At 51.5% G+C, this 19092-nt stretch overlaps 1 protein-coding gene across 1 annotated transcript in view; it reads left to right on the top strand.

The window, feature by feature from the left end:
* Window positions 1–1241: 1241 nt before the first annotated feature.
* Window positions 1242–19092, top strand: part of Gsn (gelsolin) — a 27394-nt gene continuing 9543 nt past the window's right edge. The window contains exons 1-9 of the mRNA XM_032902665.1: window positions 1242–1812; window positions 3209–3413; window positions 3988–4142; window positions 10522–10683; window positions 12773–12922; window positions 13941–14030; window positions 15404–15536; window positions 16702–16790; window positions 16934–17149. Coding sequence (XP_032758556.1) covers window positions 1675–1812; window positions 3209–3413; window positions 3988–4142; window positions 10522–10683; window positions 12773–12922; window positions 13941–14030; window positions 15404–15536; window positions 16702–16790; window positions 16934–17149 — 1338 coding nt within the window. The 5' untranslated portion in view covers window positions 1242–1674. The remainder of the gene's footprint in view (window positions 1813–3208; window positions 3414–3987; window positions 4143–10521; window positions 10684–12772; window positions 12923–13940; window positions 14031–15403; window positions 15537–16701; window positions 16791–16933; window positions 17150–19092) is intronic.

The raw sequence follows: 19092 nt of genomic DNA, 5'->3' as shown, positions 1-19092 counted from the left end.
ACCCCAGGGGTCGAGGCCAAGCCATAACTGTTAATCACCAACTCGGTAAGCTGGGGCCACACTGCTCCCTGTTTCTGAGGGGGCTGTGTAGCGGGGCCAGATGCTAGCTCAGGCTATATGTCATTTCCGGAGTCAGCCAAGGAACAAGTATCCCCTTAAGCATATCCTTAAAGCATGCCTTCTAGACTACAGTTCTCAGTAAATAAATAAGCTCTCTTGGATATATTTCTTTTCTTTGGCTGTTTTGGGGGTGGAGTGGGGCAGGGTTTCTCTGGGTAGCCCTGGCTGTCTTGGAACTCACAGAGTTCAGTCTGCTTCTGCCTCCTAAATGCTGGGCTTAAAAGTGTGCACCACCACTGGCCGGCCGGATAGATCCATGTCACGTTTTAGATCTTGTGCTTTAAGCTGCTGTTTCAGGAAGTGTCTCAGGAGGTAACGTGTGTGTGGCACGCACAGTCCACTCGTCGAAGTGCACAGTTCCTTCTGTGGCGTGAGTTGGTTGCACAATCATCATCCTGGGCGTTGTATTAAAAGTTTCCCACCATCCTGAAAGGGTCCTTGTGCCACTTACAGCGATCTGAGCACTCTTTCCAGCTTCAGGCAGCCACGGCAGTGTCCAAGGTGACATCATTCTCCTTGTCGCCTCCAAGAGACAGCCTTAAGTGCGGCCTCTACTGAGGGGTCTGTGCATCAACTGTAGATTCTTTGCTTGTACAAAGGAAGAGGCGTCATTGTGCAATTCGCTTCTCGCACCTGCAGGTCTCTCCATGCCTACTGAGTGCCTACTGAGTGCCTACTGAGTGCCTACTGTGTGCCAGCAGTCACAACTGGCTCTGACTCTTTTTTTTTTCCTTTGCACAGTTGCATTGTGGTCCATTGTGTGACAGTCCCATCACTTATGTCCCCAGAATATTTTGGGTCCTTTCCAGTTCTCTTCGAACAATGCCTCAATGGATAGCCTTGTCCGTTGGGAGCAGTTCTGTAGGGAATGTTGTATTATGTGTTTTGAATACGCACAGTCTACTTCTTATCTAGAGAGGTGAAGATGGCTTATGCCACCAGGAATGATCCTGCAAGCAGTGTAGGCTTTAAGCACCCTTCTGGGTTGTGTCCAGGGAGGCACACTGGGGGCTCCACGGGCTTGAGGGTGGGCTCCCTAGACCACGGAGCCCAGAGAACTCAAGGCTTCTACATACATCTGATAAAATCCACTTTCTAGGGGTACCCCATCTTCCTTTCCAGCTTCCCTTCCCTCGTCCTCTGTAATCAGACCCTCGCTACACCCTGGGCATGGGTGTTTGCCTGCCCTCTGCCCATAGGCTGCCCCCTCCCCTGGGAATGTTCCCAGTCTCCTTGACCTGCTAATTGGACCGATGAGAAGGGGGTCCACAGAAAAACAGCTCTCACTGAGTTAGCACCTGCTGTATCTGCCACATGCCGGATCTCCCGCTTAGAAACTAGGGTCCAAGGGGCGACCGCACCCAGTTGGGTCCGTCGCCAGTGGGAAGGGAACCCAGATGTCTCAGAGATCCGGGACAGATACCCGCCTCCCCAGCGGGCCGCAAGGCCCTCCCTGCGGGGCGGTCCCCAGCTAGGGCGGGATGGGACGGCCGGTTATTTAAAGGTTGGGGCGACCAAGGGGCGGCGGCCGCAGTCTGGGTCCTCACCGTCACCATGGCTCCGTACTGCTCCTCGCTGCGCTGTGCGCTGCTCGTCCTGGCGCTGTGCGCACTGTCGCCGTCCCGTGCAGCCACCGCATCGCGGGGCAGGGCCCAAGAGAGGGCGCCCCAAAGTCGGGTGTCTGAGACGCGGGTGAGTGCCCGGGGTCCCCAGGGCTCCCCGAGTAATTGTCTATTGTAAGTTCTTGCAGATACAGCGCTAGGAAAAGGGGAGTAATTCAGGTGTAGGATGGAAAAACTCTTTTGTTGCTTTGTAAGTATGTCTTGCTGCTTCCGGGCTCCTGGGGGCGGGGGGCGGAGGCAGGCCCCGGCCAAAACTGTTTCCCACCCTGCAGGCTAACCTCACCTTGGCTGGATCTTTCCCCATTACTGATTCGGATCCCATCTCCCTTATCATGTCTAATTGCTGTCTCTACTGCCCTTCTTGCTGGTCCTTCTCAGTCAGACTCCTCTTCATTTGCTGTTTGTCGTGTCTGACCCTTCCCCATTCTTTTTTCCCTATGAAAGACTATGGACAGGACTGCTATTTGACTCTTCTCTCTGACTGTTGTCCCCTACCCTCCCCGACCTCTCCCACTTGCCGTTCTCTTCTCTCCGCTCCCTGTCTTGAGTTTTTCTCCTCAACCGCATCTGGCTTTTCCTGCCTGATTTTTGTTCCAACCAGACCATCCCCTCTCTGAGGTGACCTGCTGACTTACCCCCTTAGGCGCGCAAACCTAACCGGCTGTCCCATTGGCACACCCAGAGCATGTCTGGCAGCCTTTCCCACCTTCGACCTTCTCCTAACAGGTTCCCCCCGGCAGACTTCAGGCTCTATCCCTTCCCCTTTTCCAAGACGTGGAAATTTGGTGGGTGGGATGGGGAGGCGGGGCAGGAGGGAGGAGGCAGGCAGCGCAGGAGGCCACTTGGGCCCGCTAAGCCAATCCCTTTTTTGGGCTGTGATGGAAGGGGTCTGAAGTGACCCTTCCCCTTCCAAGGGACAAAACCAAACAGGACATGGGACCTAGGATCGGGCCCCATCCCTTTTGATCCTCGGTTTCCCCATTTGCAGAGTAGGGGCGGATATTGAGTTCTAAGCCGTGAAGGTGCTGGAAGAGAGCAGGCAGAGTCCCTGGGGACCGGGAGATTTGTCACTGCCATCTGGGAGCGTCTATCCATAGATGCAGAGATTGCCTTTGGGTTCCAGGGCCATCCCTCTATGTTGTTTCCCAACTGGGGAATCTCTGAAAGATGGCCTGCCTCTTTGTGCCTTAGCTGTCCCCCCAAAAAGGGAGAGCGCCCTCTGCCTCCTCAGTCACCTTACCAAGCAGGAGAGCAGAAAGGGAGACAGCATGGCTTGGCCAGAGCTGAAGACTAGAATATGTGTCTTCCTAACTCCCAGAAAGGGGTTGATTCTCCTCTACCACAGGGAGAGCACGAGGCTCAAGTGAGTCACTCTTGGTGCTGGAACCTGCCCTCCCTCATGCCTGGGGTCTCTCCTTGCTGACACCTACACTTCTACTCAGGTTCTGTCCTCTCTCTCTCTGCAGCCCAGCACCATGGTGGTGGAGCACCCCGAATTCCTGAAGGCAGGGAAGGAGCCTGGCCTGCAGATCTGGCGTGTGGAGAAGTTTGACCTGGTGCCTGTGCCCCCCAACCTCTATGGAGACTTCTTCACGGGTGACGCCTATGTCATCCTAAAGACGGTGCAGCTGAGGAATGGGAATCTGCAGTATGACCTCCACTATTGGCTGGGTGAGTGAAGGGCTCCTGCTCAGCCCCGCCCACCCCTAACCCCCAACAGCACGGGTAGACCTGGAATCTTTGAACTCAGTGCTATGTATGTCAGGCCTTTGTTAATGGTTTCATGACACTACGCTCTGGAGCTAGCCTGGACAAGTTCAGATCCCAGCTCTGCCCCTTGACCTGTGATCTGGCCTCCAGCAACTCACCAGAGGTGTTTTTTCTATAGAATGGACTTGTTGACAGCTATGCTACCTCAAGAGGAAAAACAAGTTTTGTAAACGTCATGGAGACCCTACATTCCCCACCCCCTCACCTCTGTGTTTCCTTGGCTCAGCTCTAATCACTCCCTCATTTTCTCTTCAGAGCCAGGAGCCTAGAGTCTCCAATACTGGCTCTGATCTGTTTGTTTTAAGTCTCCTCATTATACAGATGGAATAACTGAGGCTCTTGGAAAGCAGGGAGGGACTAGTTCAATTGCTAGCCAGGTCAGAGTAGAGCTCTTGGCTCTGCATGGCCTCTTTCTCAAAGGACCGAGACTACCTTCTAGAAGCCCATCTCATGCTGACCTTATTCTGTTCTCTAGGCAACGAGTGCAGCCAGGACGAGAGCGGGGCTGCCGCCATCTTTACCGTGCAGCTGGATGACTACCTGAATGGCCGGGCTGTACAGCACCGTGAGGTTCAGGGCTTTGAGTCGTCCACATTCCAAGGCTACTTCAAGTCTGGACTTAAGTACAAGGTGGGTTGGGTTAATGCCAGGGCTTACCGTCTCTTAGCCTTGCAGAGAGACGGACAGACAGGCCAAGTGCCAAGCTCTGAGAGTCTAGCAGCTAGGAACCCTGGGTCCTTACCATTGCGGTCTTAGAAGAGCCAAACTCCCCCATCCCTCGGATGAGCTTTTGATTCCGTATCTTACAATGAAAAGATTCTCTACAGCCTGGTAGAGTTTTCACAGCATCGCAGTGAGCCCACAGGAGGCCTTCTCACATCCGCCCACAGAACGTGCCAAGTCTCAATCCTGTGCTCCCGCACTGGTTATGGTTAGGGCTTTGTTGGCAGAGGGCTCTGTGGTAAATATTCGACCGGCCCCTTTCACTTACATCCCTCTTCCCACTCCCCTCACTTTCCTCTTGAACTTGGATTTTTACAAGTCATGTTTTGTTTTTTTTCCCTAAGCTTTCAGGCAGAGCAAAACCAAGCCAGGGAACTGTTCCCCAGTGTACCGTGCATCCTCTACCCCGTCCCTTGATACCCAGAGCCCGCCTTTCCTCTATGGTTGCTGGAAAGCCAGTTACACCTGCTCTACAGGGCCAGGGAGAGGATTTGGTAAAGAGATAGCTGGGAAGTGTCCCACATGGGGACAAGAGAAGGACAATGAAGGGCTCAAGAGAAGCTGGATATTTATGAAGCTCAGCTCTCTTTGTGTAGGGTAGAGAGGGGATCACACGTTTATGACCCTGATGAGCCTCCGTCTCTCATTTTGTAGGGGCTGGGGCAACTAAAGTACAGATAATCGATCAATTAATTGGACTAGGGACACAGAGTGAGTTAATGCAGGGGCTAAGACCAGAACCCACATCGGCTCTCTCTGTCCCAGTGTTGTTCCCACTAAGCCACCCTGCCTCCCACGACCAGATTCTAAGGAGGACACATGCCCTACCTATGCCACTGACCCTGTCTGGGTTTCAGAGTCCTCTTTGTCAGTGCAGAAGTGACTCCGTCTTTCCCAGGAGAGGGGCAGGGATTGAGTGATGGGGTGTGCCTGTGAGGCTTAGATAACAAGGCAGGGTGTGTCCTGGACCAGCCGCCTAGGGTGGGGCTGGGCTGCCTCCCCTGGCATCTCCCCAGCTCTATTTGGTGAGTTACCATGGCCGAACAGCTGAGTCAACATGCCCAGGTGAGCAGCTAGCCTTCCTCTTGCTGTTGTCTGGGATCCTTGCAATTCTGAGGAAGGAGAGCTGGGATGCCTAGCCCTGGGCTGCAGAAAGATCTGTGTAGTCTCTCCTTCGATTATTCACTTAGCAGGTGATTTCAAGCTCCTAGATGAGGCTGGGCAGAGAGGCGCACACTTTTGAACCCAGGATTAAGGAGGCAGAAGATGAGGAGTTCAAGGTGATCCTCTGCTAGATACTGTGTCTGAGGCCAGGCTATGTACACATCGTGTGTGTGTGTGTGTGTGTGTGTGTGTGTGTGTGTGTGTGTGTGTGTGTGTGTGTGTCGTGTGTGTGTGTCTGTGCGTGTGTGTGTGTGTGTGTGTACATATATACACACTTGTGCACATACACAGACACACACATGCATGCCCATTCACATGGACTGGTACACACATAGGTATATGAAGGAACAAGGGAAAGAAAAGCAAGGAAAGACCTGTATCACTCCCTCGTGTGTCTGTCATGCTGCAGATGGTACTGGGAATGTATGTGACCTTGTTTTATCCCCGAAGGTAACCCTGGGAGGAGACACAAAGCTCAGAAGGGTCACAACTGTCAGCCATGAAAGTCGTGTTCAAGTCCAGCCCCACCCTGATTCTGTCAGGCTCTGCACCGAGCTCTGGGGGTCCACGTGAGGCAGATCGCTTCCTTTCTAAGGATTTGAGGGTACTGGCAGTCTTCGGAGAGTCAATCCACTGAAGGCAGGCAGGAGGAGAAGGGGAGTCCACAGGATTCATGTGGTCAGCCCTCACGGGGATCAGGGCCATCCATCTGCCTCAGTTACCTGTTGCTCTGGGAAAAGCTGAGCAGATATAAATGTGACAGCTGTCATGAACACCAGGGCAGGTTACCTGGCCAGAGAGCAATGCAGAGCAGGCTACGGGCACCCAGGTGTGAAGTGGTAGTTTCGATACATTGAAGCTTTTCTATGGGATCACATTTCATTCTCACCGTTGCTGTTAGGGTGTTGGTGATAATCCCATTTCATAGACGGGAAGGCTGAGGTCCTGTGGCATGAACCTACAAGCTAGTAGGGTGTTCTTACAAACACACCTTCCACGGAATGTGCTATGCACTGTATGTACTCAGTTCATGTCCAGCTTCGAGGCACTGGCTAGTACTGACCCCGTGGTGGAACTGAGGAAACTGTGGTGTAGGGATGTTAAGCACCCGCCCAGGGTCACACAGCTGGAGAGTCATGTGAAGGAAATTCAGACTCAAGCGTGAAAGGTCTAACTCAGCCCAGAGCCAGCCCAGAGTGGATGTTTCAAGAGTCCCTGACCCTCCATCTTAGCCCTGCATGTCTAACTAGCCGCTCCTGTATGAAGGGGATTTTCTGGAATGTTCTGGACCATGCTCTGAGGACCACTTGAGAGGTAGGTCCCAATCAGGGTCAGATTTGTGTTTTTCAGTCATGAAAGAAACTGTCCCCTGCAGGACAGAGGAGACCCACAGCCAGCCCTGTTTACCACCTCCTGCAGTCCTGCAGGTCCTCCGGCCACCCCCGCACTTGGCTGACCCAGACCAAGGTTCTCGGGCTCCCCACCCTCATCTATTATAGATGTGAAGGAGCCAGGCTTGTCACACAAGACTTGTTTCTGTGAAAGCCTCCTCCTGGGAGCTACTTCTGTCTCCAAGTCAGAGAAGGGGCAGAGAGGGGACACGGAGCCACCAGGGAGAGCTGCCCTTATGTTCCAATCCCTTATCACTTGCCCTCCCCTTCACCTTCCCCCAGAGCCCTGACCGTACTCCCCGCCCCCGAAAAGGTTGGATTTTTTTTAAGCCCTTTGCTCAAAGGGAAGCTGGGCCCATGGGGTCTGGGAGCCCTGGACTTTGAGACAGTTAGAAAGCAGACATCTGCCTGGAACAGGGCTCTGAGCTAGAGGACACACTCCTCCAGCCTCGCCAAGGAGTTTTTTAGTTATGTATGTGGTTTGACTTTTTAGGTTTTTTTTTTTTTTCATGGAAATATGTAGTGCCCTGCTCCCATAACTCACTAGCTCAGTAAGTCAGGCTTGACATACATTATATACATTAGCCAAGACTGAGAAGCTGCTCTTTGAAGTGAACGACCCTGGGACCCCCACCCCTGTAGGCGAAGATCAAATGGTGGCTGGTCACTTTAGTTCTCCCACAAACCTCTCTCTCAGCCTCATGACATTAATTCAGAGACTGGCTCTTTAAACAGCTCACCCTGTAGAATTTTGTTCAAAGAATTTGATCTCTTTCTGCCTCACCTCAAAATTAGATTAGACAGCAACAATCAACCCTTTAAAACAAAAGTTTAAAAAAGTAATAGAAAAAATCCCAAAAATTCCCATCCTTTCCCTTGTAGATCTACTGGTATCTTCTGAGAACCGGCTTTATTTATTGTGTGTTTGTATGTATGTATGTATGTATGTATGTATGTATGTATGTATGGGTATATATGTGTGTGGGGGTATGTGTGTGTATATATATGTGTGTGAGTTTATGTGAGTAAATGTATGTGTATATATGTATATATATGTATGTAAGTGTGTATGTATATGTATGTGTATATGTATATATATGTACATATATGTATATATACGTGAGTGTGGGTACGTACTTATATGTATGTATATGTATGTATATATGTGTGGGTATGTGTATATATTTATGTATGTGTGTGTATATATATATGTGTGTGCTTATGTGAGTATCTGTATGTGTATATATGTATGTATATGTATGTGTGTATGTATATATATGCATGTGTGTGTATATGTATGTATGTATGTATGTGTGTATATATATACGTGTATATATGGGTGTGTATATATATGTATGTGTATATGTGTATATGTATGCATGTGTGTATGTATAAATGTATGCATGTGTGTATGTGTGTATATGTGTATGTGTATGTGTGTATGTGTATATGTATGTATGTATGTGTATATATGTGGGTGTGTATATGTGTGTGTGTATGTATGTATGTATGTCTATATGTGTGCATGTATGTGTGTATGTGTATCTCTTCAAGTGTCATTCTCTGGGTCAGCAGCAGTGAATAGAATGCATCAGGACAGGGTTGGGGATTTAGCTCAGTGGTAGAGCGCTTGCCTAGCAAGTGCAAGGCCCTGGGTTCAGTCCCCAGCTCCGAAAAAAAAAAAAGAATGCATCAGGACTCTCAGGCCCACCAGCATCTTGGTGCCTCATGCCACGACTGTTCCTACTCAGAGGCTGTTGTGAGTCCTACATGGGCAGCATTTCCCAGCCTGACTGCTGCTCAATCATGTGACCCTGGGGTGCTATGGGTGACTGTGGAGGAAGCACAGAGTGCTAGGGTAGCTGCCCAGTGTCTGCTCCTCACCTCGTCCCTAGCGACTGCCTCAACCCTTGCCCTCCTCCAGCCCTCACACCATTCTTGGGCCTCAGGCATCATGGCCACCTAAACTCAGGTTTATTCCTTCTATGATGGGAAAAGTTCCTGGCTTGCTACTGACTTGTGGACTTTCCAGTCAAGATGGAAGCCAAGGGTGTAGCTGAGGTCGTTCCACCCAGTGGCACCACAGCTGCCTGGTGGACAGTGCTGAATAGGCTTTACGCCCACACCAAGAAAGGACACCAGAGGGCGCTCCAGCCCCCAGAAACTCGAAACTGCTTGTACCTGGGCCTAAGATCTGATATTGGGAGGAAGGACATGATTTTGCAGATTCCAACACACTGTGGTTTGATGCCGGCTGTACTACCCATCTTGCTGTGAGAGCTTGGGCGAGTCCCTTCATGTGTGAGCTCTGCTCTCCTCACCTGTAAGATACACGTGGAATGTGTGGTATAGTGGGTATGATCATGTGATAAACACATCCATTCCACTTACTGTTACCATGGCTAACAGGGGCCTCCTAAAATGGCCGCCTATGCCTCCTTACACCCATCACGATTGTATGGCTAGGGTTAGTGCAAGGAGATGGGCAGATAGGGTCCTGACTGGGGTGGTCTGAGAACCTATAGAAGCCTCCAGACCCCCATCCTCATGGTACATGGAACAGGGAGACCCATAGCAGGCTGGAAGCCTTGAGTGTGCCCCAGACTTGCTGAGCATGCCAGAGGAAATCACTTCACTTCTCTGGGCTTTGGCTTAGGTTGGGCAAAAAGAGTGTAAGGTGGAGGGCTGGTGAGTACCTGAAGCTGGAGCCATCCCAGAAAGTTTCCTTAGACTTTCTACTGAACCAGTGTGTCGGGGGTACGGGGGCGCAGCTGGGGTAAGGAAGCCTCTGAGCAGGGTCCTTCCGAATTTGGTGGTGTCTGAAGGATGCAGGAGAGGCCTGAGGCTAAGACAGGGGAGATGGTTACTGAAAGTCATCCATTGCTGTGATGGAGGCTGGCCCTTTCCTCTACCTGCATGAAGGCTCACGTGGACCTGTGGGCTTACAGGACCCCCGCAGGAGGAAGGAGACAGGGTAATGTGGGCTAGGGGTGTCCAAGACGACTTTCAGAGATCCTCGCATGATGGGAAGGACTGTAGTGGGTTGGATTAGCGCTTATCAAGGAGTGTCTTGCAGAACAGGTGCTGGAACAGGGTGAGGTGGAGAAGAGTGGTGAGCTAGGGAGAGACTGTGGAATATGACCATAGGAGCCCTTGGTATGTATGTTCCTGCTCATTGTGTAACAGTCAGGGTCAGTGAGTAAGGAACATCCCCTATACTTTGATGACTGATCTCTTTCCTTGAAGAATAGCTTGCGGGGTTGGGGATTTGGCTCAGTGGTACAGCCCTTGCCTAGGAAGCGCAAGGTCCTGGGTTCAATCCCCAGCCCCGAAAAAAAAAAGAAAAAAAAGAAGAAGAAGAAGAATAGCTTGTGCAGCGTGCCACAACGTGCCCGCCCCCTGGGGAGCGCTGGTTTTGGAGAGGAATGTTTACAGTCTTTGATCCAGGAAGTGGCTCCTGAGATCTTTGAGGTGGAGTGTAAGGTTCAGTAGAATGTAGTGGGTAGGGAATCTAATGCTTTTTAGCCACATGGTTTTGGTAAATGTTATTCATTTTACTGAACCCCAGAAGAGAATGTCTCAGTATCAGACACAGTAAGAGTGACGTTCCTGGGTGAACTGAGCATCTATCCAGTAGTCGGAAGTTTCCTTCCGTCAGTCCTGTACCCCCTCTGTTATCTACTTCACCAGACTTCCTCCCCTGGACTAACCCTGTCCCCTTGACCTGACAGAAAGGAGGCGTGGCATCTGGATTCAAACACGTGGTACCCAACGAGGTGGTGGTACAGAGGCTCTTCCAGGTCAAGGGACGCCGTGTAGTCCGTGCCACTGAAGTACCTGTGTCCTGGGACAGTTTCAACAACGGCGACTGCTTCATTCTGGACCTGGGAAATGTGAGTCTTGCCTGCCCTTTCCCAAGGCCACTGTGGTGAACTTGGCCAGGTCTGACTCTGGGGAGGGGAAACACTGGTGAAGGGGTGCATGAACACTTGGGGGACAGAGACCAGAGGCTGACAGAGGTGTCAGGCGGGCAGATCTAGATTGGATAAGTCTGGTGCTAGATTACCACATGTAGACTCAAGCTTGCCTTGCATGTGTGCACGGACCTCGGGTGCCCATCACTCACACAGTGATCTTGAAATGCAGCCTCCCTGATATCTGACACACAGTTATATGCCCTTTAGAATATAAACACTCACCTCTAAGCACATGGCAGCTATGGGCAAACCCGTAGGTCCTCGTCCACTATGGACACTAACCCTACAGCGAGTGCCCACACATACAGACCTGGATGGACCCATAGTGTACATGCGATATAAGCATCACGGATTGCCTATGTACCTAGTATGTGATGATGTGTGTGGTACGCATGCCAAGGCCTGCTTACAGGTTAATGGTGATGCTTCTCACATACTCCGCATGAGCACAAACCCGCAGACGGTTACAGCCAGACATTGCGCCCTAAAACTTCTGTGCACATGGGCCTGTGGTATGTGTAAGGGTGTTTGGGGTGCATATTCATCTGTGTACCATGTGTACCTGAACCCCATAGAGGTCAGAGGAGGGACGTGGCTCCTCTGGGACTGGAGTTATAGATGGCTGTGAGCGTCCATGTGAGTGCTGGGGGTCAAAGCCGGATGCATCCAGTGCTTTAGGCTTCAGTGTAGTTTCTTAAAGTGACACAGCAAGCTGTGCTATACTCCCAGCTGCTGCTCTGTATCTCACCCAGCGAGTGTACCTGCAAACTCCTAACTGTAGAACTGTAGGAAACAGAGCATCACAGCTCTCTGCAAAGCATTGGCTGTCCCTCCCAGTCCCTCTGCCCTGAGGGCAGCCGTCGGAACTCTCAATCGGATAGACTTGTTTGTTTGTTTTTTGGTTTTCCTGCACATTTCTGAAATTACGTGCAGGAGACCGTCTTCTCTTACATTGAATTCCTTTTTTCAACCGTGCATATCTGAGATTCCTCCATGTCCTTGGAGCTCACTCTTGCTTTGTGAGAGTCAACTCTACAGGGACTCAGTGGCTTCATTACTCCTGCTGTTAGTGAACACTCTGATGGTCTCTGGTTTGGGCTGTCCTGAACATTCTGACACTTTCATATCACACTCCATCATTGAAGGGATTCAGGGCAGAAACTCAGGTAGGAACTGAAGCAGAAACCATGGAGGCACAGTGTTTACCTGCCTGCCTAGGGATGTTGCTGCCCACAGAGTCTGAGTGTGGAGTCTGAGTGTGGAGTCTGAGTGTGGAGTCTGAGTGGGCCGCCCACATCAGCGACCAATAAAGACATGGCCACAGGCCAGTCTGATTTGACCAAGTCCTTAGTTGAGGATCCCTCTTCCCAAGTGACTGTAGGTTGTGTCACAATGTTAAATAATAAAAATAGCACACAGGCAAGATGTAGGTCAGAAACGCTGTGCATGCTGTAAACAAATGGCGCTTGCAGTTTTGCTTCTCTCCAGCAGGGGTCTCTATAACAGAAGCTCAGAGATGCTATAAACTTGTAAGTAAAAGTTGATTTAGGCTCACAGGCTGAGGAGGTCTGGCAGCACCATCTGGAGACTGACTGGGTGCTTTATAAAATGGCCAGTGTAGACAGGCAAATGGCTATGTGTAAACCTGTCAAGATACAGAGGTGATCTTCTTTGTAGTAGGAAAAACTGAACCCTTGAAAAACGTTAATCCTGCTAATAACCTAAGAGCCAACAGAGGCCTTTCCCCCCAGCACTGCCACATGAACTTCAGAGGAACAAGTCATATGGAAGCCACAGCGGCCAGCGACCTAGATGTCATTGTGCAATCAGTATCCTCAAATGCAGATCACTCCGTTGGGTGGCGTGTGTGTGCTCTGCCAGCCCTCACCTGGGCAAGCACAGGCCACGGGCTTGCACGTAGCCACAGTCTGCGTATTGCTGTCCTGTCAGGCGAGCTTGGGCAGAGACTGGACCCTGACTTCCTGGGGTCTCTGTCTTCTTACAGAATATCTATCAGTGGTGTGGCTCCGGCAGCAACAAGTTTGAAAGACTGAAGGCCACGCAGGTGTCCAAGGGCATCCGGGACAACGAGAGGAGTGGACGCGCCCAAGTACATGTGTCTGAAGAGGGTAGCGAGCCGGAAGCCATGCTCCAGGTGTCTGTGGGGAATGGGTGGGGACAGGGGGCAGGCTACTTCTTCCTTCTTGATGAAGATTGACTTAGTAAGGCCCCGTCCCTGCCTCTGAAGATCTTGCTTTGTTGTTTTTTGTTTGTTTGTTTGTTTTTTAACTTGGCCTGAACATTTAGGGAGTAGGAAGATAGCTTCCTGAAACTCTTAACTTCCCTGAGATCTTGAGAAGGATCCTCAGGATGTGACGCATGCTGGGAGTGCATACCACACCCTTCAGCAAGGAGGACCAAGTCTTCCAAAGAAGCAGACTAGGAAAGAGGTCCTCCCAACAGTTCTTGAGGAGTAGCCGAAACAATTGAGACGCAGCCGTCAGTGTCCTCTTCTGACGTGCCTGTTTATTTATGGCCCCTTTGGTTAACTGATGGGATTGTCTGCTCCACTACCACACTTTGAGAATCTGCCAACAGAGAGGCAAGGCTCCCCAGGAAAAGGAGGAGTCGAAGCCTCTCCTCTGTGCCACTTTGCTCCTACTTGCTGGGGGCATCTAGTTCCGATTTTTTGCAAAGGGATTTTATGGGGAGTAAAGATCCAGACACTAGAGGGACTGGAACTAGAGCTGGGATGGAACAGAGAAAACGTAAGCTATGTAGTGATGACAGCTGAGGGTCTAATTCTCACAGCCTCCTAGAAGCAGCGTAGACAGGCAAGCCGATCTTTCTAGCTCTCCATTCTTCTCTGTGAATGGAGGGTGGTAAGTAAGATCCCCTCCAGTCCCAGTGAGATGTTTGCCAATTGCCTTTGACTCAGATACTCAAATCCAAAGCAGACGACTGGGGGAAGGTCCAGCCTGGGGGTGGGGGGCGCAGGGAGAGAAGGACAGCTGGTAGGAGAAGTGAGCTCTTTCTCAGAAGAAGTAGATTCAAGATGTCAGGCTCATGTGGAACATGGACATGGCTGTCCGTGAGGCCTGGCCTCCTGCGGAGCTCTCTCAGAAACCGCCATGCTCACTGATGCTCATCCACCCCATTGACACTTCCTCCAGGTGCTGGGTCCCAAGCCGGATCTGCCTCAAGGCACCGAGGACACAGCCAAGGAAGATGCTGCCAACCGAAGGCTGGCCAAGCTCTACAAGGTGAGCCCCAGGGTATTATTTTCCATACTACATGCAGGGCCAGGCCAGGAGGCAGGAGGCCATGCTGTCCCTGGCTGCTCTGGCTGGGGAACTGAGGTCCCAGGTCCCAGAGTGTCTGTCATTCTCCTGAAGCCGGAGAGTAAGAGGGGATGCCAAGCTCATCTGGACCGTGCAGTACTTGGTTCCCCGCCCCTTCCCTGCAAAAGAGAAACAGCTTTTGTTGTTTTGGTTTGCTTGGGTTAGGTTTGTGGGCTTTGTTATCAACGGTCAGGATCTGGTCTGACTGTACAGTCTAGGCTAGCTTTGATCCTCATGTCTCTAAGTCCTGGGGTTACAGGTCACCACCACTGTGTCCAGCCAGAGGGTCATCTTTGCAAAATTTTGTAGGATTTCTGGGAGTCTGCGCTGGGGCGCCGGGGATGACGGAGTGTCTTAGGAAAACGCTACACTACGAGCCAGGGAGGGGTCATGTCTTCCGTGTGTGCACTTGAGTCTGTGTTTCCGTGTTGCGGCCGCTCCTTGGTGGCTTGCGCACCAAGATGCCAGCCCTTGTCCCTTCCCTGTCTTTATAGAATCTGGGATGAGACTTGTGGGCTTTGCCGTGTGACGGTCCCCACCTCCCTAATCTCCCTCCCCAGGGACTCAGAAGTCCCTGCTTACCCAGAGCCGGTCTTGTGAAATTTGGGTAGCGGACGTCTCTTGTTTCTACGTTGAATGTATTCCTTATATTGGAATTTCTTAGATTTATGGAAATCTTGCAGGTAGTCCACAGCCCTAATCCAGCTTCTCCTTAGCCTAATGTAAACAAACAGGCTCATTGGTCACCTAAGCGACCGAGACTGGCGAATGCTGTCCAGGTGTGATTCTGGTTCTCCCAAGGTCCTTCCCAGTGGGATCGAGGCTGGCACACCATGTTTGCCTGTTGTCATTTTTCTTTTCGTTGTTCATGGTTTCAAAAGCTTTCCAGAAAGCTCTGCGTCTTCTCAGAGGCCCCGCGCTTTTACTAAGACAAGGTCTCACGTATCCCGGGCTGGCCTTCAACTCTCTACTGGCTAAGGATAAATTTCTGATCTCCTGCCTCTACTGCCTTCTAGGACTGCAGGTGCGCACCACGACCCCTGGTTTATGTGGTGCTAGGGGAATAGAACCTCAGGCTTTGTGCGTGCTAGGCCAGTACTCCATGCTTGACCTCAAGCCCCTCCTCCCTTCCGTGTACCCACTCTGCTAATCCGGGTGCAGTAGCATCTATGCTACATGCGAGGTGGAAAAGCCAAAGAAGCCTGGGCCGTGCTGCAGAGCTGGATGGGCCCAGATGTTGATCTGCCCCTCCGCCTGCCTCTGGTGCTCACACATCCCCTTCTCTGTCCCCCCAGGTCTCCAACAGTGCAGGCAGCATGTCAGTCTCCCTCGTGGCTGACGAGAACCCCTTCGCCCAGGCCGCCCTGAGATCCGAGGACTGTTTCATCCTGGACCACGGCAGAGATGGGAAAATCTTTGTTTGGAAAGGTATGGGGCGGGTCCTGGTCATCACAGGTTTCTAGGATCTCAGTCACAGGGAGAACAGAGCACTAGAGGCTGCTGGGACAATGAAGGCAGTCGGGATCTTGAATCAGTGTCTCATTTTGCAGTTGATTCACTGTATGATCTTAGGCCTTGCTGGGCCGGAGTCTCTGTACGGGCTCAAATGAATGTTTGCCAATTGTGTGACAAGATCAGTCCTCCAAGAAGTTAATAGACACTGTATAATGCCTCTGTGTGTGTGTGCATGCATACATACATATACACATACATACATGCATACATATACACACATATAAACATATACATACACATATACATATACATACACATATACATATACAATTTTTTTGGAGCTCTGTGGGTCCAGTGCTTCCTGGGCCCCAGCATTCTGAACAGGGTTAAGCAGTATGTTATTATAAGACTTGGAACTCTCTGCTAGGTGTCAGGCCCTTTTGTGAAGGAAATTGTGCCAGGGCGCACCAGGGAAATCCTTGTGGATGGGTGGCTCCTGTGAGGTTCTTTTGTTTCTGAGAGCCCAGAGATATCTGAGAAGACCCCAAGTGCTTCCTCAGACGTTGACAATGATGCTGGGAAGAGGGAAGGGAGGGAAGTGGGTAGAGGCAGCAAGAACTTGAGAGGCTAGCTGTCGGAGGGATGTGGGCATGGACTGGTCATGGCCTCTCCTGACTCTTCAAGGCTCTCAAGGGCGGGAACAGAGAGCAGACTGGATGGGGAGGATCGTCTTGGAAGCCTTGGAAGGAGGCTTCTGTGTAAAGCGTGCAGCCTGGGTGTCGGTACTGAATCGGCAGGCTAATTTCCTATGACCGCTCTCAGATCCCCATTTCCTTATATATGAGAGGGCACAAGTCAGCCATGACCTCCATGATTTAAGGCTGTTGTGCGGATTAAATGGAGTTATTTGTGTGTGGTTCTGGCACGGAATCTGTGCTCAGTAAATCAACCACAGAGGTTGTCATCGTTGCTGGCCAGGACGGGGAGGGAGTGTCTCTTGGAACTAGCAACCCTCAGCGCTTCGGGGTGGTGCTCCTGGCTATTGTCTAAGTGTAAGGAGAGTAGGGAGGTGGGCTGGCTACCCCTTTCCAGGGACCTCTGGCTGCTAACCTTGTGTTGTTCCTCTGATTTCTGGCAGGCAAGCAGGCCAACATGGATGAGCGGAAGGCTGCCCTCAAAACAGCCTCTGACTTCATCTCCAAGATGCAGTACCCCAGGCAGACCCAGGTGAGGTTCTGATGCCAGGAAGAGGCGTGTTCGGTGGGGGCGAGGGTCCCCCATCCTCCTCAGGGACCAGCCAGGCACCTGAGGCTCCCTAAGACCCCTGCTAGCCAGCCTTGCCACATCCTGATCCTCTCCTCCCTTCCCAGGTTTCAGTCCTCCCGGAGGGCGGCGAGACTCCTCTCTTTAAGCAGTTCTTCAAGAACTGGCGGGACCCAGACCAGACAGACGGCCCTGGCCTGAGCTACCTCTCCAGCCACATTGCCAACGTGGAGCGCGTGCCTTTCGATGCTGCTACACTGCACACCTCCACCGCCATGGCTGCCCAGCACGGCATGGATGATGACGGAACTGGCCAGAAACAGGTAATCGGAACCACAGTTCTATGGCAAAGGATTCCACAGGCCAGGCTCAGTCACCAGTCCCGTTACACCAGCTAAAGGATGTTGAAGGGCAGACTGAGGCTTTATCCATGTAGCCAAACTGGGGAGAACAAGAAAAGGGGCCTCAGGAGCCACCCAAGTCCATCTTCATGACATGGGCACGAGCCTTTAAATATGGGGAGAATTGAGGCTAGAGGTGCGTGTGTTTGAAGAAGCAGTCTTGGGTCAAGCACGGTGTGGTTAATCATCTCAGATCTGGTTCGAAAGGCAAGGCCAGTTTGACTCCAAGGTGCTGTCCCCCATCTCTTGGATGCTCACCGTCACCGGAGGCGACCAGCCTCTCACGAGTGAGCACAGGCTCAGGACAATGACTTATCCGTGCGCCTTCAGCCTTGGAGGTGCAAAGGCAGGTGAGATGGATGCAAGACTCCCCTGAGGAGGTAACCTGTCTACAAGCAGAGCTGAGCGAGTGCCCAGACCTAAGCAAGATGGAGGATTCTATGATGTCCTCCTGGCTTCAGTTACCCCGTGAGCCAGTGCTTTCTAACAAAAAGCAGTTTCTAAGTACTTGTCGAGTATCACCGTGCCTGGGCTGGCTTTGGCTAGATGCCTTCCTTCCCTGATTCTCTCCCAGGCAGCTACTCTGCCTGCCACACTGAGGGTGCTTCTCTCAAGTTTTCACCACAGTCGTGGTGTGTGAGAATTCTTTCACTTCCACTTTGTTTCCTGGCAACAAACATCCCCTGAGTACCTGCTGTGTAGGTGCCCAGACCCCATCTTCTTCCTAAGGAGTGCCTGGGTGGCAGGGGAGGGGACCACAGTCATACTAGAGCCTTGAAATCTGTTGTTCCGAAGGGAAGCTGAATGGAAGCTCTGGGATTTTGTGGGAACGCAGGAAGGGCAGTGGGAGTGGGGTGGCTGGGATTGGCTATCACAGTAGGAATAGGAGTTTGCTGGGGGGTTGGGGGGGGTAGGGGACATATTCCAGGCAGGACCTGCTATTTGAGGAGGATGGTGCCGGTGGCATCATCAGGAGAGACCATGAATGCAGTTCATGGAGTGCAGCAGTAATAAAATAGTTTGGGTTTTCTTTTGATTTTAGTAGATGTATGACAGATTTGGTTTCGTGCTTCAAGAGCCGTAAAAATAGGTGGGAGGCAGAAACATGACCCGGAACATCTGGAGTGGGGGTCGTTGTGATTAGTTAGGGGAGAGACGAAGAGGGGACCCGGGAGTGGGAAGACAGGGTGGAGAGGTGGAGGTGTGTTCATAGATGCTTAGAGCCCAGAGTCCATTCCCGGCCAGCGTCCACTGTTTCCTTCCCTAAGAGGCATAGGACAGTCGCCATTACTGTCGTGGGTGCTGTTCTTTCCTGGCTACCGGACGGTGTGTAGAGGAGGCAGCGAATGCATTTGGTAGACTGAGAGTTGAGCCTGGTCATTTACCCAACCTCTCTGAGCCTTACTTGCTCATTGTAAAATGGTCTTTGAGCCATCACTGCAGGCTCAATGCCTCCACTTGACCACCAGGTGTCACTGCAGGGCCTCCCGATGACCGATCGCTAGAACTGTCTGTACAGATCCGATCCGCCTGCCGAGGGATCATTCTGAGGCCATCAACTATGGCCCCGAGGAATGAGGTGTCCCATCAAATCCACAGGGAGAGTGGAAATATTGGTGGTATAATGTCGATCCTGTTAATAGCCGTTGAGCCTAATAGAGCCAGCTCCTGGTAGGGGGTGTCATGGCGCCTTCATGACTAGAATTTAAGGCTTGGCACCATTTAAGGATGTTGTCACCATCAGTTTTCAGGTGAGAAAACCGAGGCTCTGAGAGGTGCCATCGGAAGTCATGTGACCTCTCAAGGGGCGGGGCTTAGGGTTTGACTCAGGCCTGGCTCAATCTCTAATCTAGAGCTGTCTTGAG

The sequence above is a fragment of the Rattus rattus genome, chromosome 5, assembly GCF_011064425.1.
Source record: "Rattus rattus isolate New Zealand chromosome 5, Rrattus_CSIRO_v1, whole genome shotgun sequence".
NCBI lineage: Eukaryota > Metazoa > Chordata > Mammalia > Rodentia > Muridae > Rattus > Rattus rattus.
The sequence above is the reverse complement of the archived record's forward strand: the minus strand, read 5'-3'. Positions and strand labels throughout refer to the sequence as shown.